At 53.2% G+C, this 27,676-nt stretch overlaps 1 protein-coding gene across 6 annotated transcripts in view; it reads right to left on the reverse strand.

Moving 5' to 3' along the window:
• Positions 1 to 27,676, reverse strand: part of NTRK3 (neurotrophic receptor tyrosine kinase 3) — a 323,228-nt gene that overhangs the window by 59,951 nt on the left and 235,601 nt on the right. For 2 of the 6 annotated variants that reach the window (XM_019726717.3, XM_019726718.3), the window contains one exon: positions 24,350 to 26,401. The exons of the other annotated variants lie outside the window; for them this stretch is intronic. In XM_019726717.3, coding sequence (XP_019582276.1) covers positions 26,283 to 26,401 — 119 coding nt within the window. In that variant the 3' untranslated portion in view covers positions 24,350 to 26,282. Of the gene's footprint in view, positions 1 to 24,349; positions 26,402 to 27,676 lie in introns of those variants that run through there. 6 annotated transcript variants of the gene reach the window in all.

Genomic DNA, 27,676 nt, shown 5'->3' on the forward strand with positions numbered 1-27,676 from the left:
ATAAACCCACACCCACTGGTGCGGCTGCCAGAGTAAGGAAGTGGGAAAACACACAGGCTTGTGTGTGAATCCTGAGCCTGACTGTGCCCCGTTGTCCCCAGGCTCTGGTCCCCTGTCTGTAGGATGGGAACACATACATCTCCTTGGCAGAGGTGTGAAGGGGACCGATTTAAACTTTTTAGATAATAGAGGTAACAGGAAATATCTGAAACATAATGGACATTTAACAAATGTTAAGGAAGTTTTCCTTCCTTTTTGCAAGATTTTCATTCTAACTAAGAGCTCAAGCTACCTGTGAATAAAACAGAGGCTCGGAAAGAAACCTGGAGAAGGATGGTGTCAGTCTCCGGGACTAAAATAGCCTGGGCATGCTCACAGGGGGGCCAACTGACTGGGGGGGGGGTCACCCACAGTCTGTCCACGGCCGCCACCGAGACGTCCAACCTCCTCCTTCAGAGCTCAAAACAGGTTGTGGGAGGACGTTGGTCAGACAACGAATAAAACCACCAGAGGCAGAGACAGCCACCTACTAAAGATCGCGATTGATCAGTAGAGAAAAGCCAGATTTCCCAGGCTTGCTGGTTATAAAGAAGGGTGAACGTGACGCCGCTGTATGTCAGGCCGCAAAGTCAGCCCCCCAAAGCCAGCGTGTGCGCTCGTCAGACCCAGAACGCCTTAACAGAAGTACACTGGTCACCTGGGTCCTGGCGCTCAGATTGTCCTGCCTTCCCTGAGGCTGTCCCCTACGGGACTCAGACACAGGCCGCCAGCACCCCGCAGGGCCGCCAGTGGCTCTCCTAGCTGACCACGTGGGTTCTCCTACCCACCTGCCTCCCCTCTTCCCTGACTCGCTGCTCACACCTTTTCCCTAAGAGGTTCCCGGCCTCATGGCTGGGACATCTCAGATCTTCCCCCATCAGCTCTGTCTCACTCTGTGCTTCTCCCTCTTACCTTATCATTATCCCCTGATACCCTTATTAATAATAAAAATAACTGCCTGAGTGAGCGCTGACCCCGAGCCAGGCACAGAATTGTCTCATTCATCTTCACAACTCTCTTGAACGCAGTGTGTCGCCACCCCAGTGTTACAGATGTGGAAGCTGTACGTTCAAAGGGATGAAGTAATTTGCCCAAGGTCACCCAGCTGTTAGACATGGTCTGCTGGACTCTAAATGCTAGCATGAGCAGACTGTGTCACCCTGCCGTCCTCGGGTCACGGCAGCCCCCTCCCTGCTGGCACCCCTACCCCAAAGAGAGGCACTATTTTCTGAACTGGCAACAGTACTTGGTGGGAACCAGACACATGTCTAAAGGACAGGGAGAAAGTCATTCCCAGTGGAATTTCCTGGTATCCTTGGTCATCACCACGAGCACAACAAGAGCAGTGTGGATGGCTTCTGGGGATGACGATGGCACCAGAAGGCAGGAATCCAAGACCCCAACCCCCACAGAGGCAAAGGGTCTGGACAGCCTCAGGGGCCCTCCCATTACAAGGTGAGCCCGGGGAGGGAGATTCTTGGCAGGAATGCGGGAAGAGGGAACAGGGAGACGAAGGGAGGGGCTCAGAGAAGTGTGTGTTTTCTTTGCACTGGCCAGACCCTCAGATCTCAGGCTGCCAAAAATGTTCAGAAGAAAACATAATTCAATACCACACAATTAATTACACATGAAACGGAATGTCTTTAAGTGGAAAAGAACAACAGTCTCAGAGCTCCAACTGTGGGTTTTTGAAGTGGCAGGAGGGAGGTAGGGGACCATCTCTGAATCTTTGAGGGGGAACGAGACCGCCGCCGAGAGGGCGGGACCCCTGCCCTTGCGAGCGGTAGGAATTTCTGCCCGCCTTCACCCCCTCCCACGGCCCCACTCATGGCATCTCGCCTCAGGCACGGCAGGGCTAGTGGAAGTGATTTCCGGGTGGGTATCGCATGAGAGCATGACCAGTAAGCATGTGCCCGGGGCAGCTACAGACCCCTTGCAGTGGTCGGCAGCCAACCCACCAGTTCTCCTCTTGGCTCCTGAGAACAGAGCCGGGCTACCCTGTCCCAGTAACTGCTCCTGCAAAGCAACCCCTGGGTGACTTACAGGAAAACAAGAGACCTCCTGGGTTCGTGTCAAGCGTGTTCTGAGAGAAGACGTCTCAAAGGCTAGAAAGCAACAGAAGAACTCTGCAGGATTTTTCTTGGAGGTCTACATTTTAGGATGCATCTGCGGTTCCTGACCAAATGGGGGTAACATGACATGTGAAAGGAGTCTAGGCTGTCTGCCACTGTCACTGTCCAGGAGCCAGACTGGAGATTGTCTAAGAGCCTGAGGTTTCTGCTGCCCAGCCCAGGTCTCTTCCCAAGGCTCCTCTCGCTGGATTCGGCCTCCCCTCCCCCCATTATTTGCAGTTTGATGGCTTCGCAAGGGGCTCTGGAGGGTGCTGGCAGCTGCAAGTCAAACACCAGTGCCATGTGTTACTGAGTTTGTACCCTGGGCTGCCCACAGGGTGCAATACACAGCAGGTCCTCACAAAGTATTTGATGAATGAATGAAGGAAAACTCCCTCAGAGGCTTGAGCAGGGACAGCACTCCGAAGATGGAGGAAAAGAGAAGCTGAGGGAGCCGTAAAAAGAAGGGAAAGATGAGTGAGACCAGGAAAGCATCCAGGAAGCTCCAAAGAGCAGCCTTATTTACGTGCTGGCTCCAGGACCGGCCCCAGCCACCAGGGTCACACTGAACCAGGAAAGCTCGAGACCCCCATCCTGACCCTCCGTCTCCAGCACTCAGATTTCTACATGGAGCGTCTCTGCGTCTGCATCTGTCAAAGCTCAGCGAACACCAGGTCTCCCGGGGATATGTGCACCCTGAGGCTGGAGGTGGGGGTCATGGAGAGACACCACGTTCCCACCACGGAGAAGAAATAAATAAGACACCCTGCTGTTTCTGGAAGCAGCGAAGAAAGAGGATCAGTGGAGGACTGTCTGTTCTGGGGTGATTTCCAGCTCACGTTTCCTGACACGAGAAGTTCGGAGAGGGAGGCTGAGCTCAGATGTGTCCCTGTTCCCAGGCGCTCCCCTCAGAGCTCCACCCGAGCTCAGACCTTTCCTGACACCCGGGGCGCAGACGGTGGCCTCCCCCAGCGAGCCGCCCTTCAGTACCCACTTCCTTCATCTCTGTGTTGCACTGGTCCTTCCCATGGCGGGACGACCCCTCTGGCTCTGATTAAGCACTGACTGCCCGAGCCAAGAGTAAGAGCAAAAGAGTCCCCGAGGAGAGCATCTGGGATTGAGAAGTTAGGTGCTGAAAGATGGAGTTCAGGCTCCGACTGGGAATCTGCTCCTCTAACAACTTGCCCGGCTCTGCTTCCTCCGCCTCTTCTGGCCTGGATGTTTCCTGCCCGAGTGGGTGATGACAAACTCTCACTCCGAATGCCCATACAAGGGGCCCTGTGCGCCCCAGTCTCCCCAGAGGGCCTGCTCTTCCTGCAGATCCCAGGGACGCTGCCTTGGCCTCTCCTCCCTGGCCATCTGGTGACATCACGGTGTCTCACCAGCGATCACAGAGCTTAATGCTTAGCACGTTTGAGCTCCTTCCAGCTCTGGAGCTCCAGGCCGAGACAGGGTGCGGGCACCGTGGAGCCACGAGGCTGCGGCTTCACACAGGAAGTCACGAGGTCAGGAAGCAGAAATGCCCAGGAGAACCCCACGGTGACCCAGAAGACGGCCGACCACAGGACACAGCCACCCACTCATGGAACAGGCCAATGACCTTCACCAGCTACCCTGGATCCAATAGGAAACAGCCCGTTGGGCAGGAGGAGCAGGACAGCGCATCCACGTGCACAGAAACAAAGGCAACAAGAAGCAGAAAGGACCAGAAGAGGGCCTTCGTGTAATAAACACCAGAATCAGAACAACGGGAGTGGAGGAGCACGACCTTGGAGCAGGGCAGGACTGGGCACAAGTCCCACTCGGTGAGCGGCCACCTCAGGAGGCAGCGTTTGACCATCTACTAAGCCAGGCTCAAGCCTTGATGTTTCCTGGAGTGAAATCGAGAAAAGGTCCACCTCACTGAGCTGTCCTGAGCCAGGGAAATGATGTGTGTACACTCATGCATTTGAATGAAGCACGTGGAGGGAGCGAACGGCTGTCAAGGTTCACAAGGGAACACGCCAGTCTTCCATCGGGGGACCCTTCCTTCTCCCACTTCCCCTGGGAGAGACCAAGCCGCGACCCAAGGCCAGCTGTAAGCCCGTGTTCTCCGGAAGACTGTCTCCCACTCTTTAATCAGACCTCTCTCTCTCCTTAGGAGTCCCTTCCTAAGGCAAACGCTGGGACCACTTCTGCTGCTCCCCTACGTAAACTCTCTCAGCCCAGAGGGGCTCCGAGAAAACAAGCTCGAAACATCCTTGCTGCCTCAGTAGAACAAGTGGCATTAGCAAAGGCCAGCACTTGATTTGTACGTTACCTACGTGGGGTCCGTGGAGGCACAGGATTCGGGCTTCCTGTGGGAACGGGCCGGCCCTCACATCTCCCACGTTCACCAGCTGCAAAGGCTGCTGCCGTCTCGTGGCCTGAAGGAGCCTGTTCACTCTCATTCTTTTCACCAGAGATGAACTTAGTGAAGATTTTCGTTGAGCACAAAGATCCCCAGGAAATGAACAAGTAACCTAGGGAGGCCATGGGACCCCGTCTTGCTACCCTGGGGGGCCCTTCTTAGGAAGGTTCCACGCGATTTCTGCGTAAAGCAGGAGGCGGGGCCCAGGCACAAGAGAGAGAAGGCCGTCGGTGGCTCATAGGTTAGGGCAGGCAGGGCACCGAGTCCAGGGGGCTCAGACACCAGTGCCCCCATGCGGAGCTTTCTTCAAGAAACACTCCTATTTGCTCTTCGTGCAGAGCTTAAACTGGGACCTAACTGGGACGCTGTGGGATACACGCAGGCTGTCCTTGAAAGGGCTTTTGCCCTGGGGACACAGGGAGACTGCTCTCAGGCCGCCCTGGCCCCTCGGAGTGGAGCTTCCGGTCTTCCCAGCTGCAGAGGGGTGCAACTCACCTGCTGACCCCCACATGCTCTCGCTGCCCCAGGGGCCCACGGGCCCCTCACTCCTCCCAGCTCGGCGCAGCTCCCACCGCTTTCCCTGCAGCCCCTTCCACAGGCTCTGGGCGCGCCCAGCCCGTCATTCCCAGCCAGGCTCCCTCCACTCGACCTCGGTGTTTGCACACCGCTTCTCCCAGACTTTGTTGGAGGCCCTTGAAGCCCGCCGCCACCCACGGCGGAGGCTGTGGGGTCCCAGGGCGTCCACAGCTAGGCCTCTTCCAAGAGGGATGTTCCCGTTTCCAGCTCCCACTCCCAGAGCTGAGGCGCCTGCCAGCCCCCCCACCCCACCCCCTTCGCCACCCTCTCTAAGCCTCTGCTCTGGTCCTCACTCCTTTCAGCTCCATATCTGATGGGGTTCAGGTCAGAAGCCCAGGCCTGTGGTCCCGGCCACGCAGGCCCCGGCGTGGGCAGCCTGAGCTTGGCGCAGCGGCAGGCTCGTTCCGCTCGGCCTCCATGAGCCCGGATCCCAGCCTCCCCTGTGGAAGCCCACGCGCTCTGCCAGGTGTTTCCCCACCACATCCTCTGAGCTCACGTCCAAGATTCCCCCACACCAGATGTGAAACGCGCTGGCCGGTGGTGTTCTGGCCTGTCTCCTGCACCTCCTCCTACCTATAATTCTACAGCAAAAACAAACAAAGGAAAAGTTGGAACTGGCGGCAATCTGGGTGCCCCCACCGACCCCTGGAAGCCCTCGTGGCCTGGCAGCTCAGATTAGGTCTATTCAAGTTGACCAAGTTCCGAGTTTGCTGCCCCCTGGGCACCAACTTCAGTTATCAGCAAAACATGTCTACGGTGCCTTAGATCAGATCGTTCCTTCTAGTTTTCCTGGTGCCAAAAGCAACAGCACATAGACTCCTGGGCTGCGAACGAGGTCACCATCATTGTTTTGTCACCAGTCCTTAGCAAGATCCCAGAGTGGGGGCCAAGTGCCTGTCAGTGGAAAATCAGGAGAGGAGAGAAGACCTCACTGACCACCACTAGGCTTGTGCTGGTGACAAGTGGTCGCCTCTCCTTGTTCAGGCTGGATACCCCCAGGCGGCTCCCGAAACAGCAGGATGGGGCTTCTGAGGCGTCAGCCTCCGGAATCCACAGAAGACACACTCAGGAGCCCCATGAGAAACCACGCTCCCATCCCCCACGGGTGGACCCCGACTCCCCCTTCCCGCCGGCCTTGGCGACTCCCACCCTCTCATTTCTCAAGAGATTGTTGCTTGATGTGGGGACATCTACAGACACTCTGTCTCCTGAGGCCACCTTCGCCGGAGACAAGTGCCACCTCCCACTCCTGGCCCTCGCCCCCCCTCCTCTGAGAACAAGCTCCTCCTCACCTCCAGGCCCCCCTGCCCCTTCTCCACGTGGGCCACTGGCCTGCACTGTGCTGCTTTCTGCAGCTGTTCTGCTCCCGTCTGCCTTTCCAGTGTGAGTGTGTGTGTGTGAGTGTGCGTGTATGAGTGTGTGTGTCTGTGTGTGTGTGAGGGTGTGTGTGTGTGTGTCTGTGTGAGGGTGTGTGTGTGTCTGTGTGTGTGAGTGTGTCTGTGTGAGTGTGTCTGTGTGTGTGAGTGTGTCTGTGTGAGTGTGTGTGAGTGTAAAGTGTGTGTGTGTGAGTGTGTGTGAGTGTGAGTGTGTGTGAGTGTGAGTGTGTGTGAGTGTGTGAGTGTAAAGTGTGTGTGTGTGAGTGTGAGTGTGAGTGAGTGTGTGTGTGTGTGAGTGTGTGTGTGTGTGAGTGTAAAGTGTGTGTGTGTGAGGGTGTGTGTGTGAGTGTGAGTGTGAGTGTGTGTGAGTGTGTGTGTTCTCCTTCTCTCGGAGGCACATCCTCACTGCAGGCTCTCCAGGCAGGCGTCCACAGGCTGGGCTGCGGTCCCTCTCCTGCCAGCTCTCTGACAGGCCAGACTTTTGAGCACAGCTCCCTTTGCAGAGGCCCTCCTGGCCCCCAAACTGCAGCCAAGGGACCTACGTGACATGACATTCACCACACCAGCTCCTTTTCCCTAGAAACAGGCCCTTTCTCTCTGTCTCTTCTCTGGGAACGTACCCATTTTCCCATTTTCAGCCCCAAAAGTACAGAGGCTGATCAACCAGGCAGCTATGCCCCCCCCCGCAAATGTGTCTTCTGTCAATGACACATGGATGTCATCCTGTACAACTTGCCCATATCTGTGATCTATTGAACAAAATATATGCATATGCGACTCTCCAGTTACTCTGGGTCATGATTTTGGCAGAATGGTTTAGGGAATCCCAGTTATAAAATCAGGAAGGAATTAAACATTTGAAGACCATCACGGGAACAAAAAAGTTATCTGCAACAGAGCAAAACCACTTGATAAAATTCTCACTGAAATAAATAAAGAGACACCCTCAATACACACACCCAACTTTCTCGCAGCCCAGGGTTTGGTGAGCAGAATTTGAGGCCTTGTACCCACCATTACTAATTTAGCGTGTGTGAAAAGCCATGCCATGCTCTTTACCTGCTGTGCTGTCTGTTCCCTTTTCATTTAATGGATGTCAGAAATAAACAGATTAATAAATAAAACCACCGATAAATGTATTCATAAGTTTCCTGCCTGACACAGGGATCTCAAGGGATCTGATTTTTTCTGTAAGTCCTTTCATTTCTCATATGCAATCCGTGGGCCATAGGTTCCCAGGAGTGTGGGAGGGACGAGTAGGAACCTCAGGACTGCAGTTCCTGGTCTGTGGGGTGGGAATGGCAGGGCTGAGGTGGCACTTCCTATACCAGGGAGCTTAAAGGACCCAGCGCTGGCATTAGACACGCCCAGCTCTGCTACTGACTAGCTGTGTGACACTGGGCATCGCACTTAAGCTCTCTGAGATGACATGTGTTCTGATTAAGTGTGACCAACCTCAGATGTGTGTAAGCACATGAGACAATACGACTCTGTAATTCTCTCAGCACAGAGCCAGGCACGTAGGGAGCGCTAAGACTAAGATTCATTTCCTCTCTCTTGCCCAGATTGCTCAGTTTGGACAGCCTCACACACGCTCGCTCACCCGGCACCTGTGGACAGAGACAGCACAGACTCAAACGTCCCCCCCCCAAGAACACACCTACGCCACCGGCCCACCTGGGACGGGATTTGTCTGCAGCGGCCCACCCTCTGCCCTCAGCTCCAGGAGAGCGCTCTCTTGTTACCCCGCACCTGCCCTGCCCCCGCCCTGTCCCCACCACAGCAAATGGCATTCACATTCACACGGTGGCACAAGCCCCTGTCCACCTGTTTTCCTTGATGGCTCTTTCCTGCTGTGCCACCAAGCCCACCGATAATCCCTGGGGACTCCAGCCTCCAAACACTTCTCAAACCTGTCCACTTCCCCAGTGGATCCACTTCTCCTATCCTGGGGCTGCGGCCATCCTCGTCCGAGTTAGAATGAGCTGTCACCAAGGCCATGGTCTCTGAACCGAGCACCCCTTCTTCCCCCACCCTCACCCCACCCCACTCTATAACATGGTCAGCTAGCCAGGCTCATCTTGAATAAAAAGTAGGAAACTTGATGCCCCCTCCCCCACTTCAAATCTGAGTTTAGAATGGAAGCCACGCTCATGGTATTGGCGTTTCCGGCATCTGAGCCGCCCACCCTCTGACCTCATCTCCAGGCCCCCCTCCTTCACCACCCGACCCTCCCATCCCCTCTCCCCACTGCCCCTTCCTTCTCCTCTCACACTTTCCAAGTTCGGTGCCACTTTACAGCGGATGCAGTCACTGCCTGCCCCTGATCACGTGCTCTCCAACCGTTCCACTGAAAAGGGTCATTTCTATCACAGGACACTTTCAATTTCCATGCATAGCACTGCTGCCATCAGGTAATTGTCTTACTGACTTATTTGTCTGTTTATCATCTGGTCTCCCAGTGGAAGGCCAGCAGCTCATGTGTCTCCATCAGAACCGTACCCCAGCAGCTCAACACCTATTAGTTGAATAGATGAGTGACTGCCTCGGTGGGTTTTATTATCATTATTCCATCAAATGAGGGCTGGAGATCCAGTACCAGCCGAGGTGGCTGCAGCTTCAGCAGAACTGAATGCAGAACCACGGCAGATGTGCTAGTTATTAAACCAGGGCGGTGCCCAGCAGGCGGACACTTGTGGCTCTGAGTCAATACAGAGCTTAAGGCCACAGCCACCCACGCATAGATGCCACAAGCACACACAGGAATGTGGAAGGTACTGAGAAGCAGAACCTGGGGTTCTGCCTTCCCTGAAATCCTCCACGCTCCTCAGCCTGAGGCCCTAGCCCCGGGCTGGGGTTTGATGACAGCATTCACTCATTAAACCACTGACACTGACGCACAGCGGCCACTTCATCAACCGGAAGGTCCTCAACTGCTCTGCAGTTGTGTGGGCTCCACGAACCTCCATGAAGGGCTAGGAATGAACAGGCAAATGTGGAACTCACTCAACCTCTGGGACACAGGGTGGGCGCCCCTGTATGGGGCCAGCATATTCTGCCATGGCTGCCAAGTTCAGTCCTCACCAACGTGGGCAACTGGGGACAAAGGAGGTTACCCGCTCATTTCCCCGGCTGCAACCCACGAGGCTAAGTGAGGAGCTAACCCCAGTTTTGGGGGACCACGCAGGCAAAAACAAATGTACAGGGAAACTGAGGTCAGCCCAAACCCACGGGGGGGGGACGGGGACAGGTAGCGTTTGCCTCCTTGATGAATGCAAGTTCTCAGTGTCGGGGTCCCCTTCCCAAATGAGAGTGACCCGGGACCTCCTTCCTGGGGACGACAGAAAACGCCCCCAGTATAAGCAGACTCACTTTCGGGCGACCTTGTTCTCTACTTCGCTAAGGAAACAGAAAGGAATTCCCTCACTTCCTTCTCTCTTCAGTTCCACTGACTTCATTTGTATCTTTCCCTCTTGTTTTAGATGAATTGCTAGTTCCTTCTTCCAAGGCTAACCCCTCCACGCAAGCTTTCACGGCCAGTGTTTTTCCCTGTCCCCCCTGGATGTGGGCCCTGTGGTATTACAAACCTGTCCTTCCCGCTGACTTCTCAGCGACATGGTAAGGTTTCCCGCATCGAATGGGAGGCAGTCCCTGCCCCTAGCTCCCTGCAAGCTTCTCCCGTACCCCCTACAGTTTGCCTACCGTCGGCCGCCCACCTGTCCGCAGCTCCCTACTCATTCTCAAGCCTTCACACTTTACCACCTGGCTCCCTGACCCAGGTCACAAAGCCACGTGCTCCCCTGAGGCTCGCATCCAATTGCTTTTTCTTAGTCCTCTCTCAACACAGATGCATTTCAAGTCCTTCGCAGTTAGACGAAAGCTTACCTGTGCTCTCTCACGCTGAGCTACCTTGCTCCTGGCTGGGGGAGCACACTTATTTTGTCCGACTCAGGTATGGTCAGGATTCTGGAATCCCAGGAAGCCCAGACGTGCACACACTTATCGCAATGTTATGTCTGCCTCCACCGTGCACGGCCATCTCGAAGCAGCAACGAAATTCGAGTCCTCTTTGCAACCCGGATGCCCAGCTCTGCACTTTGCATTCCGTTTAGATACTCATTAAATCACTGAATGTCATTAGGAGAATGTGTGCCACTGAAGGATAAACAAACCCTCAGTTAGTTATACGGGTGGACTTCCAGGAACTGGAAACACTCCTTCCTGAGAGATCTTTAAAAGGAAAGGAGCATTTAATTAATGCCTTCGTTAACAACTTTTGAAAACTACACAGCTATTTATCAAGCACCCACTGTGCTGGGCATTGCAGCATTAGCATATTTGCATGCCAGCTGCAGCAGCAACTGGGGGCGGCAGGAGAAGTTAGGCAGGCAGGAAGCAAGCCCAGCTGAGGTGGCTGCAGTGAGGGCCGATTCCTGGGTGTGCAGTGTGTTCTGAGAGCCCTGCTTCCTGAGTGGGGACAGGTCTTGCCAAGGGCAACAGCAGTGGACACACGGGGGCGTTGGGGAGGCCACCAGGCCGCCCTCGGGCCTGGCCGGCAGACGCTAACTCCCGCTCCGATGACTTCCCACGGCTCCTTTGCAGTCCCACTGCAAGGAGGGAAGTGTCTCAGTTCCTTCCCGCCCTTTATTTCCTTCATTCCCAGCGACCCTGGCTTCCAGGAGGACGCCAGAGAGCCTCCTCTGCTGGGCCGCACGTGCCTCAGCGGGCTTCCAGGGCTGGCATCCATTGCCCCTCCCTCAGCCTGGCAACTAGGCAGGACCAGCCCCCAGGGATCGGGGGATGCACATGGCACCTTGGCAGTCACCTCTACCAGGTGACCAACACACAGCTTGCTCGGGCTGCAGGAAGTGACACAACCTAATTGCACTCATCGGTCTCGACTTCAGCGCTCCTCCCAAGGCCAGTTTTTTCCTCCCTTCACGCTGCCATCAGATCTTAGTCTTTCATGCCACCCCCTTAGGCTTGTCTGCGCCCACACGGGGTTGGGGTCCTTCACCTCTCCTTTCCCCAGGACGTCATCTCCAGCAAGCAAGAGCCTGGGGCCTCAGAAGAGAGGAGGGCAAATTTCCCCTGCCTGGTCAGCTTCTGCCCCACGGCCACCCCAGAAGGACAGTAAGGGCCCTTCTAGAAAAAAAAGGAGGTGGCATGTTGGGAGCCCAGCACGGGCTTTGCTGGCCCCACTGAGAGCCGCGAGAGAGAAAACATGGCATCACTGGGCCTCAGACGCTGCAGATTTAGATAATCTCATGACGAATCTCTCCACCCCCTCATCCTTCCCGCTGCTATTTCCTTGTATTCGCTCCAGCTGGACTCGTCTCCAGTTCTGGCCCCTCCGCTTCTGCCTGGCGTCCAGGTCACTGGGTTGGCTGGAAACGCCTCGCTCGGAATTGTCTGTGGCCTTTTACAGCCAGCTTCAATCTCTACTGCCGTGCCCCACTCAGTGTGCTCCCAGGAGGCTGCCCGCTTAAAGGCCAGGGCAGCAGGGCAAGGCTACATGGGCACTGCCTCCGACCCTCAGCCTGACCTTGAGAAAGTCAGGGTGCCACGCTTGGTTAGCCAGCTGCACGACACATGAGATGAGAAGCTTCACTCAGAATCCCATTAACATTTCTGGACCGACAGCTCAGCAGCCCTAACCCTAACGTGCTAAGGCTCTGGCCAGAAGAGCCTTTTGGGGAACAATATTAGGGGTACGCTGGCAACACCTGGAAAAGGTATACACTCACCAGTTTTGTACCTTCAGCCCTGAAACCATCATGGTTCAGAAGAAGACGGCTTTCCCTAAGTTAGTTCTTTGTTATAAGGCAGCTGTCCGTAAGGAAAATTCACCGAGTACCTGCTTGGGGAATCCTTGACTACCCAGGGTGACTCCATGGGCCACGTGGCAGTGACACAGTGACACAGAGTGTCTCTGACGGGGGCTGCCACTCAGTCACCTCCCTCACTCAGCTTAGTTACCAAAAGTACCCAAGTATCTGCTGTGATTCATAAGAATTGAAAAATGAAACAAAATATTTCAAGTTTCCAAATAGAAGGGACCAGTGAAATAAATATGAAATACCCATCCAGTGGAACACTATCAGCCATTAAAAATCACGTTGTCACCCTTAGTACATGGAGGCTGTGAGGACCCTCATTCTCCTAAGTTAGAAATTACGGTACACGCTGGTATAACCCACGTGGGTTGTTACATATACAAAACAGATATGCCAAATAGCCTATGGGGTCATGTGGTCCTGTATTAATATTACATTCAGGTTCAGCCATAGTTATTCAGGTTCAACCCATTGCAGTTATTTATAAGACCAAACTACTGTAAAGAAATTAAATGAATTTGGATGTGCCGATGCAATGGAATAGCACGTATCTCTACAAAAAGACTGAGGACGTGCTCTCAGGACTCCAAGTAACCTGCAGGGGGATACGAAAAAGTACAGAATGATGTGTGTGACATAGTTCCACATGTGCAAAACGGAGGAAAAACAAGAAAATAGATTCCTATTTTACACATAATTTGTTTAGCCCTAATTCGTAAGGACACGGATTAACCAAGCAGGTACTCTGTGTGGTGACGGAGGCGGGGGCAGGAAGAACCTGCAGATCAGGGGCAGGTGTAGGAGGAATTCACACGCAGAGGGGGCCTCAAAAGTGTGTGCGCATTTCCCGAAAGGAAAAGAACTGTATTAAAACTGTAATACTCAATATATACTGATAACAAAAGATGGATACAGGTCATGTGTATACATTCTTTTGGTACCCCCAGTATATACACACACATACCTCACTAAAGTTTATATACAGACTTATTTCACACCAATATGTTATATACTTATATATACTTTAAATAAAAAATTTATTTTACATATATTATATGTATATGTGTGTGTGTGTGTGTGTGTGTGTATATATATATATATACACACACATATACAAACTTTGAGGTATTACTTACACACCACAAATGTCACCCATTTTAAGGTACAACTCAATGACTTTTAGTAAATGTACTGACTGGCACACCCATCATGGTACCCAATTTAAGGTATTTTCATCACCCCAGTAAGATCTCTGGGGTCCATTTACAGGTAATCCCCACGCCCAAGCCCAGTCCCAGGCGGCCACTGGTCTACTTTTTCTCTCTGCAGACTTGCGCCTTCTGGACGTCTCGTACAAATGTCCTCATGCAAAACGGGCTCCTTCGGGTCTCGGTTCTTTCACTTAGCATGTTGTTTTTGAGGTTCACTCGTGCCATAGCATGTGCCAGCGGCTCATTCCTTCGTACTGTGGGGTCTTCCACTGCATGTGCGGGCCGTGTACCATTTACCCACTCATCCGTGGACACACATTTGGGTTGTTTCCACTTTTTGACTGTTTTTTTTAAATGCTGTTTGCTATGAACATTTGTATACAAGTTATGTGTCTGTATTTTTTGAACCATGTGGATATATCACCTATAAAAAAGTGTTCCATGTTGCAAAAGGTGAGTTAACGGGCACATACAGTTTTATAACAGAAAGTGGCAAAATAATGTGTGCGCACAGAATGACTGGATTCTGCTGAACAAATAAGTACATAAAAAAGCTTCCCGGGCACAAAGCCTCAGCGTTAACAGTGTTGTCTCTGGGTCATGGGATGGTGGATAATTTATGTGTTTGTGTGCTTTTCCGTATTTCAACAAATTTTCTACTGTGAATATAAATTACTCTTGTAATCAGAAAAAAAAAATAACAACAATATCATTAGGAGAAAAAAACAACCACCTTTGCATTAAATTTCTTCAGGGTCTTCATCTGTCTGCTATAGAAAGACACCTTCCCAAAAGTGTACGAATGGCAGAGGGGAGGGTGCAGCCCAGGTCTGCCTGCCTGCCTGTCTGTCTGTCTGTCTGTGTCTCTCTCTATATATATGTATGTAACGTTGGTCACCGCATCCAGAAAACTGCAGATCCCCCAATAAATACCAATCAGTCGTGGAGATGCCGAGATCGGTCTCCATGGCAACGTGACAAGAGCACGACACCGTGTGCGCACTGGCCCAGCATGGAGATGGCCCAGCAGGAAGAATGCCTGCCTCAAACAGCCTGAGCTTGCCCAGGGACCCTGGTGTTTACTGCGTGGCAATGGGATCGGGCTTCCCAAGGCTCGAGAGACAGACATCTCTCTAAACAATGGAATACGACAGTCTCAACTGACCACCCTGATGGTGGGTTCCCTGAGCTGCCGTTTCTATTCATACAGCTGCAAACAGATGTCATGATTCGATGTTTTTAAGACCTAAGAGCCAAGTGTCCTTCCTCCGTGCTTACCTCATGCAAAATTTCATCATATTGCTTCATAATTACTCACGTGCCAGGTCCCTTACATTTGTAGGACCTGGGACAAGAGAATAATGAGAAGCCCCCATCTCACATGTCTGAAGATTTACAAGTTATAGAAGCAAGCTAACACGCTGTTAAACATACTCTCAGAATCACCCCAAGGGCCAGGTCTGCATTTATGCGTCTCAGGCTCCTTGGCGTGGTGAGTTAGGACATGATGGCCAGCCCTCAGCCTGCCCCCTGCTTCAACCCACAACAAAAGAGGCCTCGTGCACACCTGGCTCGAGCCGCCCCACATTCCCACTCCCCGCTGCCCCCAAACATAGCCTCCTGGCCAGTCCTAGACTATGCAGAGCACACACCTGTAGTATAGCCAACCCTCAGCACAAAAGACCGACAAAGACCACGTGTCCCGGAGGTGGACCGAAAGCCATTTTGGTACGAAGTTCTGGTTCAGACGACTGAAACATGACCCAGAAGAGGGGTGGGGGACAGGCTCTGGGTGGGCCCTTCCTGTGGTCCCTGGACTCCCGGCAGCTGAAGGAGGGCCCTGAAAAGTATGGAGTCCCTCTTGCCCAAGGTGAGGGCTACTGGTCTATATTCCCACTGGGCTGGCTTTCTTGACCGCGGCATCAGTGACATTTGGGGCCAGATAACTCTTTGTTGGGGGAGCTATCAGTAGCACCTGCCTTCAATGTGACAACCAAAACTGTCCCCACACAGGTCCTCTGGGGGGGGACAAGTCACCCCCAGTTGAGAACCACTGAACTAGACAATGAAGCTTCTGAGGGCAGGAAATACAGCTGCTTTACTTAGTGGCAGACTGCATGGCACGGAGCAGGTGCCCGATGACTGAGGGGTGAATCAATGAACCAACGTCTGCTCATGACGTCAGAGGCATTCTTGAAAGACCCCGTTTTCCTGGTGAGGACTATGAAATAGTGGTGACCAAGAGCCATCCTTGATCCTCGGGGTATAAACAATGAATGTGGGGTATGGAGGGAACAGCAACAGGAGGCAGGAACACTGCACCCGACTCCATGATTGGACAGCTCGCTCTGCGCGCCGACGGCAGAGCTGACCGGAGGAGGCCCCTAAGACATGCATTTCATAGTCCCATCTTCATGTACCAAAGCTGCCCGGGTTAGGAGAATGAGGGCGGCGCCAGGGCTCTAAACGTACGCAGACACTCCCATGGGACCTGGCAGGACACTAAACCCCTCAGGTGGGCTCTGACCTGCAAGGCGCTGATCACAACTTCTCGTCACCCCCCCCTCACTCCCGTCATTCACTCCGCCTGTTGTCACGAACGGGGTTTTGTGGAGTCTCTTCCATCAGCCAATAACGCTGACCGCTCCCGCAAGCCGTGTCCCGTCCCCAGCGCCAGCGGCATCCACCTCTGTTTCCTTTGTAATAGACGAAGCGCTCCCTGTATGCCTCCCCCCCGCCCCCCGTCCCCAGCCACCGGGCATACAGGGGTCTGTCCAGCTGGGTTTGGGTTGGGCGGCACTCCTGGGGCACTCGGCGATGTCTGTATGAGGAAACGGGGTTCTGATGGAGCCCTACACTGGAGCAAAGTGTCTGATGGGGACCATTCACTGGCACCAAGGGGACCCAGACTTGCTTTCAGATCCTGCTCGGGCTTCAGTTTTCCCTACACGCGGCAGGTCTACAGTGTGGTCCAACCACCCCTGGTGGTCCTGACAGCCTATCAGGAGATCCCCGAGTCAAAAGTATTTTTTGAGGAATACTAACGTGACTTGTGCGTTTTTCACTCTCCGTCTCTCACAGGCAAGCATGGACTTTTCCAGTGGCCAACGCATGATGACATCACTGCTCCGATGGCTCAGTAAAATGTGTGTGTGCGCTTGTGGTCTCCAACGTTTCGCAGTTTGAATTTCAATCGCAGTAAATACAGGAGGATATAACCCCCACAAGCAAAAGCTCTCTGAGGTCCCCATAACTTTTAAGAGGGGAAAGGGGTCCTCAGAACAAAGAGTTTGAGAACCATGGCCCTAGGCAATAATGCTGGTCGCCTTGCTACACCACTGAAAGACGGGAGCGGAGGAAAAATATTTGCAAGACCTTTCTGAGAGGTAGAGAAGTTACCGAGTATAAAAATAAGTGGTTTTTCAGAGTTTTAGAACAGGAGTGTCACTGTGACATTTTAACAGCAAAATGTTCCCTAGGTTCTTTGAGGTGGAAAAAAACAAGTCTAGAAAAAGAAAGCAGAAGTATGACTACTTGCAATAAAAGCAATACATACTAGGTACCGCATTGCTTGTTGGGAGGTTTACTGATGATCTGATTTGCATTTGGACTAGTTTCACCTCAATCCTCCAAATGATCGAATAATTGGCTCCATTTGTTCGCATCTCTGGGAGTGTCCAGGGTGTGCAAAAAAAAATTAGAGGGAGAGTGGCCAAAAGGACGTTTGTATTATTTATGCAAAGGGAAGGTAGAGCATCGGAAGCTTATAATTTTAAACTGAACTGCAATTTTGAGATTATCAGTGGATTTCCATTAGCCAGGCTATAGAATCAGGGTATAATTATCAACCGAAGAGTTTCTTTTTTTTCTTTTTCTTTCTTTTTTTTTTTTTTTTAAGGAGGGTGCAGCGCACAGGGGCCGATGTGGGGAACAAACTGGCGACCTTGGTATTATTAGCCCCACGCTCTAACCACCTGAGCCAACCGGCCACCCCTGGAGGCATTTTTTTAAAAAAACAACATGTAAGCAACAGCACTGACCAGAATAAACAGACAAAAGACCCCATTCTCCCAGCTTTACCACCAATCCTTCCATCACTTCTGATTTTCCCTTTTTAAATTTCTTGACTTACTTTGTCGCCCCCTCACATAATCAAGACGCTATTTTCTGCCCCTCCCACTCACACCAGCCCGGTACTGAGGTGTTGTGAACACGTGGCATCCATCGCTCATACCCTCAGCACACCCAGAAGGGGTGTACGAACATTACGTCCATTTTTCAGATGGAACCACAGAGACATCAACAAATCACCATGGCCGATTGCTAGCCAGGCAAAACCAAGATGCTTCCCACTCATAACGGACTGGGGGGTCCCCCGAATCCTTGTTTGAGGGGCACAGGCTGGGAGCTGATGGAGGTGGAAAGAGGTGGTGGAGGACATGCTGAAGACCCTTCCAGACAAAGTGGTAACTCCTGCTTTTTGCAACAATCATTTCTAGAAAGTGCCTGCCCTCACCCATATCAAAGAACATGAATTTTCTTAATTAACAACAGTAATAATAACAATAGATAATTCAAGGAGAGGTCAAGAGCATGTTACCAATAAGAAAAGTTTCCTGAGTTCAAGGCCGGGGCAGCTAAATAATGGAAAGTGAACTATCATCTAAAGTCCAGCCCGTTCTCTACAGCCTGCTTCCATCTTCTGTGCTATAAATAATTCAGAGTTTTCTTTTTTTTCTTAAATATCACAAACCAAGTTGGAATCTTTATGTGAAGGATTCTGCTGTGTCCCTCTCTCCCTCCTCCTCTTCCTCCCTAGCCAGCCCAGGAAACTCCCAGGAGAAAGACCCCTCAAGCTTTAACATTTATTCTTTGACATTTCAGACTATTTGTTAGGCAGAGCTGCCTTCTGGAGATCAAAGTCGGAAAATCTTGCAGAGAACTCCCGCTTGGCCCTGTCCAACTGTGACAGAGAGGGTCTATTAACCCCCACGCATCTGCTTCCTTCTTCATCCAGAGAAACCCACCAGCCCTTACCCAAGAGGGTCGCTATCTCTCTCACTCTCACCACCTTCCCCTTGCTTTCAAGGCTCCCAGCATTCAGGAGGGAACAAAGGTCATTCTTCCCACATGATACACCAAGACACTCAGCAGAGAGAGACAGACCCACGGACCAAAAGATGTCCCCCAGTAGGAGACAACAGTGACTCACGGGGACATGGCAGCTTGGGGTACCCGTCAAGGTGGGGTCTTTTATCTGAGGATGTTAAGCTGAGAGACAAACATGGAACAAGGAAAGGTAACTTACCCCGTCATTCCGCTAGCAGTGCTGGGCCTGGGCTCCAGGTCTTCAGGTCTGTGTGCTACCACTAGTGATGTCACCTCCACCAGCCCAGAAGGTGGCGAGGGAGTGTGGAAGTCTTCAGCTCTTACGTGAGATAACTTACCGTTTTCTCCTGAGCGATCGCAGGCGTACCGCAGACCAGCCCCCAGATCACTTCTGCCGCTGTGCAAAGCAGAGGGCAGAAGCGGGGCCCTGAGCCTGCAGTTGGGCCAAGGCGCTGGTATCGGGGTGCTTGTTTCGCTTGGCCTACGAAGGCCGGTGGGTGATTACCATCCTGCTTGGTTCTTCTTTAAAAAGCTCTGACCACACCATTAGCCAGTGTTTCCTAAGTGTGTGTGTCAGTCGACTAGTAGGTATGAAGCAAAGAGCATTCTCTGTTCGATTAGATTTGCAAAGCAGTAGGACAGACAGGTTTATTTTAAAGCAGGGTTTCTCAGAGCCTTTTATATCTTAAAGTGCATCATGACTCTGGAAGAGGCAGCTGTACCACGCGACAGTCTCCAGAGTTATTTGACACACTCAGCACCTCGTGAGACTGAAGGGAACCACTGCCGCAGCCAACGGAAAGGGGGGCACTTGATCCTTACGACCTCATTTATCTAATAGATGGAGTGAGAGGAGAAGGTTTCTCTGCAAATTAGGGATTTCAAATGAAGAGAGAACCATACTGCGGACACTGAAGCTTTGCCCAGAAAACGGATCGATTCACATGGAACAACGGTTGGTCAAGTGGTCGAGCCAGTAAAAGGATTACAATGACCGAATGTGCAGTGGAGTGACTCTAGTCTTCTTAACGACCTGATCGGCCATTTGGTATTAAAAGTACGAGGCCGCACTCGCCTGCTAAGGCAGCAAGAAATGTCAAGTTGACAGCCATAAAGATTGAACGATTCCATGAGTCATTCAAACACGGACTCAACATTTAAATTCTCCCAGGAAGGACATTCTCAGAATCCACTGTCTTGGTGGTGCCTCTTCTGCTGCTCAGACTGTGGGAGGGAACAGACTTGGCTCTCACTGGCCGGCTCTGAAGTGAAAGGCTACGGTCCAGAGCGGAGGCCCCCAGCGTGGAGCAATCAGGGACAGTCATGGAGCCTGGCTGTGTCTTCTCGGCCGGGCTGAGCTGTCACACAAATGGTTTTGAGATTTCTCCTCAGGCTCTCTGTCATGTGAGTTTTCTTTCAGAATTAACAGCAAGGGCATGCTGACACTTGCACGTATACATAATACATTGGCTGGACTTGGTTAGCATCTAGCCTGTCTTCTGGAATTTTCCTTCTTCCTATGATTGCTTATAGGAGGACCCTGGACTGTAGGACTGGCTCTTCTTGACTTTGTCAGCAGGAGGGCAGATTGTGGAGACTGCTTGTCTGGCCAGCGCTGACAAAAACTGGAAATTAGAGAGCCTTGTAGGTCGAGGGGTCTCCTGTGTCACGGGGTCTAACCCCTGTCAGCTTCAAACTCCAGGACTCTCCATGTCATGTGTTCCCAACATCCTCAAGAACCTGGCTGTACGAGGCCAACATTTCCCGAGACCTGTGCCGCTGGTAAGAACCGTGTACTGACTCTGTAGACAGATGTCATCCCCCTAATAGCACCTGTGAACACTCCCCCAGCCCCACTCCCTCTCTTTCCCTGAGAAGTCCATCTGGGGGTCAGGAGTGCATGACATTTGGTCAAGGCTGTTTCAAGCCTTGCAGAGTAAAGAACAGCGTGATGTGATTCTAACACAACTCAAGGACTGAAGCGGACCAGAGCTAGTGGGAGCTTCTGAGTAAAATGGTCGGGCATTTCAGAGCTCCGTAAGAGAGGTTATCCCTGGGCCACATGTGACAGCAATGGGCTCACTTTACCGGGAATACGTCCTTGTCCTTCTCACAGCAGAATGAACTTGGGACACGAGAGGGGAGACCGACCATCTCTTTTTAAGAGAAATAGGCCAATTCCTCCAGTGAGGCCTCCAAAGGCGGAACCAGGCTTCATTTTGTTGCCGTGGTAACACAAGTGGGCAGCAGAAACTGAGAGGAAAGGAGAGCCACGAGGACAGTTGTGTGTTACTGTTAGCCACCAAGCGCCCTGGTGTCGCTGACCAGTCAGGCTTGGGAAGCTTTTCTGAGCTGACATCACGCTCTGTCCTTCGAGTTCTGATGAAGCCACAGTCAGGGCCCACAACCCTAGATCTCACGCCTTGGGGCAGCCTCACTCCTTGGTCGTCAGGCCTCCCCATAGCTGAGTGGGGAGTCGTGACACCCCCCCCCCCCCAAACTCCGGCATCACTTACAGGGGTAAAGGGACAACTGTTCAGAGTCTTTGACTCTCAGAAAAGCCAAGCTCCATTCTTCCTGCCTCGCGCCCCACGCACTCTGCCTTCAGCTCCCTCCACAGCACACAGGGTCTGAGCAGCTCCTGCCTGCACAGGCTTAGGGGGAAGCACGTGAGCCTGAGATGCCCCGGGTGATGCCGCTAGGAAACTCACGCATCTCCTGTTTTCTAGGTGTGCACGTCTCCCCAAAGCCCTCCGCCAGGATTGCTACACAGCGCTGGCTGTTCTCTGCGAACTGGGTGACCCTGCCTTTCTGCTCTGCCAGAAGCAGTTGCAAACTCCTTTCCAAACTGGACCTGCACAGGCCTGGCCTTGCCTTGGGCTGGAGGCCTTTGACACAGAATCTGAGCCATCCGCGTCCCTCCTCTGTGTCCCTGTAGGGTCTGTGCTTCTCTGAGACCCTCGCGCCTCACAGGAGGCAGCATGCCCCCAAAGCTTCCTCCTTCTCCCCAGTTCTCCCCACCCCCCACGGCCCTGGAGCACGCAGAACACCTGAGCGAGGCACTCACAGCCACCAGAAAGCCAGGTGTGGTGAGACCTGACCCTCTCAGCTACATAGCGACATTTCATGACAGAAGCGGAACGTGTCCTGATGGAAAGGGACACAAATGCAGAGGTCTTAGACTTTATCCCCAAGCTGCAGGAATCTCCCTGAGTGAGAGCTTTAATCCCACGGGGAAATGGGATCATGTCACGGAACTTGTACCCGCTGAGTAGAAGGCACTGGGGTTAAAATCCTGTGCAAATGGGCCTCAGAATCCTCATGAAACTTCTGAATCATCCCCAAAGCAGACAAGGGACCTTATCTTTTGCCAGGACGTCTCCTTCAACCCACTTTTGGGTTCAAGCGGGGCTGAAAAAGGAGTCTCACTGAGCTCTGGGAATATGCTGTCAGATCTAGACTGAGGTTTTTTGGGGGAGGTGGGAAGTGCTGGGGGCGGTAACAGATTTCTAAAGGGAAATGCAGAACCAGAGCCACGCAGGGAGAACTGGAGGTACAGGCGGCCCCACGCAGCACCAGCACGACAGCGGGCACAGGCTGTGTGGTCCCTGAACGGCTCCACACCTGATGTCACCACTGTCCTACACCTTCTTAAGGGCACAGTGAGGCCCTCAGTCTCCAAGCTTCAGGGACTGGGGCTCAGAATCAGCGTCTCAAGCACCCACTCCAGAATGAAAATTCAGAGTGCATGGCAACCACACTGGGTTCACGGCCCTCATCAGCGTGAAGCTCAACCGCCAAAGCCCATAGGGCCAAACGTGAGCTTACGGCCCACAAAGACGCTGTGAAGTCCTGCGGCGGAGATTCCAAACCCCGAAAGTCAGGGAGCTGGTCCCCTGAGCCTCCCTGCACGAAGCCAACCCAAGCCCCCGCCTCCTGGCGGGGTTCAGGTGTCCAGGTCCACCTGCACCAGCCCTCACTGCCCTGCAGCCTGTAATGGTGGGGACAATGCCGTGGGACTTCAAGACCCAGCAGGGAAACAGCGTCCTGGACACTAAATGCTGCTCCCCAGTCTCAGCGGGACTTTTCCTCACTGCCCTGCCATCTGCCATAGGCTCCTCCGCTGCTGCTTCAGACCTTCTCAACTCTCCTCCGATCGTGTTCCTGGCAGCACGTGCCTTGTACGTTACAGGCAAAGGAGCAGCCGCCAGACAAGAATTCCCACGCTTCCTTACCCCCAAACCTCTAAGCCCCCGTCTTTGCGTCTTTCTTCCTGCTACGCCGGGAGAGCGCTCCCTGCATGTAGCTGGTGCCACCTCCCGAGGACGGTGCTTTTCCCTCATCTTCTCAGAGACCATGTCTGTTCACCATCTCTCCTCCCAGGCTCTATGCATGGAAACAAAACAAGCTTCTGTCCCTCTCCTATTCACAAGGAAATGCTCCCTTCACCCCATGCAGTCCAATGGCTCCAAGGACAGTCCTCATCCTTGGGGCACCCTGTCTCAACCCTAGAACCACTGAAAACAAGAGAATGTAGAGCTGGGGCCACCCCCTCCCCAGGCTGCTCCAGAGGAGACAGGCTTCCATTTAGGGGTGGGTGGGGGCCCCAACCAAACTAGACTTAAACAGGAGATGAAGTGAAAGTAGAAAATGCACAAACTACCCTGATCAGCTCCCTGTCTGACTTCCACCGTGCGTTCCCCCCTTCTCCTACAGCCTCACCCCTACTTCCTAGGCAGAGCAGCTCCAAGCAAGCCGTGTGCGGCCCAGCGGAGGGTCTAAGCCCAGCCAGGAGCCTGTCCCCAGGCCCTGCCGTCCACTCTTGCTCCAAATCTCCCACATACACAGTCCCTTCCTCCTAAAAGGAAGACATTGTAAGTTACAGAAGGCATTTCAACCCTTCGACCTCTGTCAGGGCCCAGAAACCAAGGCAGAACATGTGCCCAGCGAGCAGTCTCAGGAGGACCCCAGGACTCTTTTGCGTCCCCCCTTCTGGCAGCCACGAGATCTGCTGTGAGGGTTTGCCCACCTGTGTGTGTGTGTGTGTGTGTGTGTGTGTGTGTGTGTGTGTGTGGTGGGGGGAGAGGTGTATATGGGGGTGAGGATGTGTCTGATGAGCAGGACGGCCTGTAAGCCTAGAACCCCATCTTCCTCTGGGCAAGATCACCTCCCTAAGAGCCACAGGGAAGAGACAAAACCACTCCCATCCATGGCTTGCTGGGGCACCAAAGAAAAAGGATCCCTCAACCCCACTCCCAGACTCGTCCCTACACCTCAGCTCTGAAAACAGGATCTGTCAGCCTTAGCTGCTAGGATAACACAACAGTCCCCCAGCCGCCAAGGAGGCAAGGATCACAGTGGCCTGAGTAGTGCCTGGGGGACTCGGGTTTGAACTTTGCTTCTGCCTCTTGTGCTGTGTGACTCTGGGTGAACAATTCCACCTCTCTGTGCCTCTAAATCCTTCTTAGTAAGATAAGGAAACACTTCACACTGAATGCACTTGACCTATCTGGAGGGGTCTCAATAAAAGCAAACAATGGAACAGATTGTAAATACCTTTATAAACAGGACCAGGCTAAGACACTTCTTTAAAAAAACCGTAACAGTAAACTAGGGGAAAAAATATGGGTAGACTGAGGTTTCTGTATTTTTAATTTTTTTTTTTTTGCAAAATTGCCAAATAAGAGGTCTGATCCAGTCATTTCATTAGAAAATAAAGTGTTTATTAAGAAACTATACACTGAACACTCCTATAAGTCTCTGTGGAAACACAACGCCCCATTGTCATAGCACAAGGTGAGGAAAATGGCAGAATAGAAGATGCTGAGATGGATGGAGCCTGGGAGGCCGGAAATGAGGTCATGATTTACAATAATTGAAAACCATCCTCCTCAAGCTTACTCCTTACAGCACACTCAGGAGGAGGTCCTGGCCCGAGGGCTGGTGGGACAGCAAGGGGACCAGCCTGACGTGAAACGTGGGGAGCAGGAGGGCGGGAGCTGGGAGGGGCTAGGGAGACACACAGCTCAAGGACCAGGGGAGAAGCTACATCCCCGTGGGGAACTCCGGACACCCAGGAGCCTGGGAGGCCACCCCAGACGCTGGGCAAGAACTCGGACAGCTTCGCGTCTCTAAACCCCACTGAAGTGCCTGCAGAACCAGGCTGGGAACCTGACATGAAGAACCGCCATCCACAGGAGCCAGGACACAAAACTCGAGGTGGGGATCTCGACCCCCAGTACGTCTGCTGAAGGCAGAGACTGTTCTCTAACGTGGTGCGTCACCACCTGAACCGCTGTGGGTGAAGGCCCCCACCGCTGTGTCCTCAGAGCTCCCCGGAGGGGCCCCTGCTCCATGCTCTCCACCATCAAGGACGCAGCCTGTGCTGACGTCACACAATGGGGGCACCACGGGCAAGGGTCGCTGAGTCCAGCCCAAAGCCCACTCGGCCAACACGGCAGCAAATCTGAGAGACGCTCGGGCCCTACAACTGTGCCCTTCCTATCATGCCTGTCCCTCTCCCCAGGGGGTCAGGTTGAAAATGGGGGAAACAAACCCCTCTTTGGGAGAGGGTGGCCATAGAGTAAGGCAGGAGTCAAAGCAAGCAAAGTAAACACGTATATTGACCAGAGAACAGGATGACACTTCCACTGGTGCCATGAGAGGGGCTGAGGAGGCCAATTTCTACTTCTCTTCCCCTTCAGTTCCTCTTCCTTGAAATGGTGATTCCACTGGGTTCCGAAAGTTCTCAGTCAAGATAAGTGCAAGTGGGAAGAGAGCCACTCCCAGGCTCACGGACCAGCACGAAGGGCCGCGGTCCCTGGGTCCCCTGGGCCCCTGCGGTCCCAGTAGGATGGCCAATCCCTAGGCAAGACCTCCTGCAGCCAGCCAAGCGTGTCACAACTGCAGGTCTAGGGGCCAAGGGAGGGTCCCGGAGAATTCCTCCTCGCCAAGGGGTTTTCTAATCCCACTCACTGTGAGCCGTTCCAGAGAGAAGAGGAAGTAGGGGAAGTGTGTCCAAAAAAAAAAAAGTATGGTTTTCTCCACCAAAAACAACATATAGAAAATGACTGGTTTCCATCCTCTCCTCTGAGACCTAATCTGGTGCCGACTTGGGCCTGGCTCGCCCTCCTCTCACCGCGCCGTCTCCACCTCTGCTTACACGCTCTTCCCCACAGCAGGCTGCCGGTGACAAGGTGACTAAGAGGTGAGCCAGGGGGACCCCACGCTTCCGAGCAGGGCAAGTGAGGCCGGAGCGCGGCTGGGCTTCCTCAGGCCGTCTTGTGGTGGTTGGGTTGTTTTTGTAAAGCAAGAGAATGGCTAGCGTGTTTTAAAGATGGTTCCTGGTGCACAGGTTTTTAATTCTCTTTATTGGCTCTAAAGATGGTGGCAGGAGCTGCCTCGGAGGCCGGAAAAAAAGGAGCACAGTGACGATTGGAGGGAAAGGGCAACCCTGCCAGTGGTGGATGGGGCAAAACACCCGCCTTGTGGTGGTAAAGGGTGTGGGCACCGGTGGCTCATGCAGTTTCTACTTAGCATCCCCGGATCCAAAGCGAACAACGCCTAGAGCTTCCAACCTCTCAGAGCCCAGCCTACCCAGGTGGCATCGAAACAGGGAGGCTTAAAAGGAGTTTTTAAAAGCCATGACGTCCTTTGCTGAAATAAACACTGACATCCTCAACATAGACGCCATGGTTAAGAGGCTTGGAATGTCCGGGAAGGCTTATTGGATTCAACATAATTTCTCTGAAACCTATAAAACACAAAAACAAACAAAACAAAAAAACAGAAAAACAGAAAAAAGCAAAATAAAGTAAAAACCAAAACCCCCCAAGAAGATCAAAACTAGAAGGGGAAACAGAGAGGGAGCTGGGACGCGGGGAAGAACTGGAGATACGGGCACAGATACATTGGAAACGGCTAAATGAACTGGCAGCAAAAGGAAGGGGAGGAGGAAACGAACGTGAAGCCAGGCACGGCCAGAGGAATGGGAAACACTCCACTTTGCTGCAGCCGCCACTGGACTGAGGAAGGGAAGGGAGCAAAACACAGGGCTTGGCCTCGGCTTGTCCTGGCAGGGCAGGCGCAGCCTCGTCAGTGAGTGGAGCCCCTGAGGACGAGCCATTGGGGGTGGGGATGGGGCATCAGTGCCAGGGTGAGCGAGGGCTAAGGGGGGGCGGAGAACGCTTTCTCAGAACTCACACTCCCCGGGGGCCACTGGGGGGCCATTTCTAACCCTAGAGCTGGCATTACACAGACCACCGCTGACCACACCGGGGCGCTGGGGCGCGGGGGAGAGCACTGCACTCCCAAGCCCCCCCGGCTCTTTCTCTTTGCCTTTCTCATCCATGTCCCAGGTCAGTGGAAGGAAGGCTGAGGAAATGAGAGCACATCTCAGCCTCCTCGTGATGTCAAGTCTTACAGGGACGAACTGCCCTGGAGGAGTGGCACTGCTGGCCACCAGGCCTCACGCAAGGAGGCCTCTGTGACAGCTCAGCTCCTCTCTGGCCACATGCCGTGGACTGCATGAGGGCGCCCAAAGAGTGGGTGCTACTGGTCAAATCTCCAAAGGGAGGCTTCTCAGTCAACATCAGGTCAAAATAACGTTGGCCAAGTAAGGGCTGCAAAGGGTGTGTGTGTGTTCACGTGTGTGTGTGTTCACGTGTGTGTGTGTGTGTCTGCCGTGTCAGGAAAGCTGTGTGCAGGCCTGTGGACGGCACATGGGCAGCGGGAGGTTGGGGGTCTGATGGGGGGAGACAGACTTGGTGGCACTGAGACTTTCCCTCCTCCTGACCAAAGCAGTGGCGCCACCGTGGGTGTTGGGAGCCCCTCTGCAGGGAGTAGGTCAGATTCGTGAAGGGGAGGGAACCGTCCTTGTCTATGATGCCACGTTGAGAGGGAGGCGCTGATTCAAGCTGGGCTGTTTCTGCGATGGCTTCCCCGTGCGGAACTCGGAGGTGGAAGGGGAGGCAGGCTAGTGGTCTGGGCCCCCTGCCTAGAGGGTCTGTGACACGACTGTTCCTCTCTG

Source organism: Rhinolophus sinicus, chromosome 13 (assembly GCF_057876585.1).
Source record: "Rhinolophus sinicus isolate RSI-liver-muscle chromosome 13, RSI-T2T, whole genome shotgun sequence".
Classification (NCBI taxonomy): Eukaryota; Metazoa; Chordata; class Mammalia; order Chiroptera; family Rhinolophidae; genus Rhinolophus; species Rhinolophus sinicus.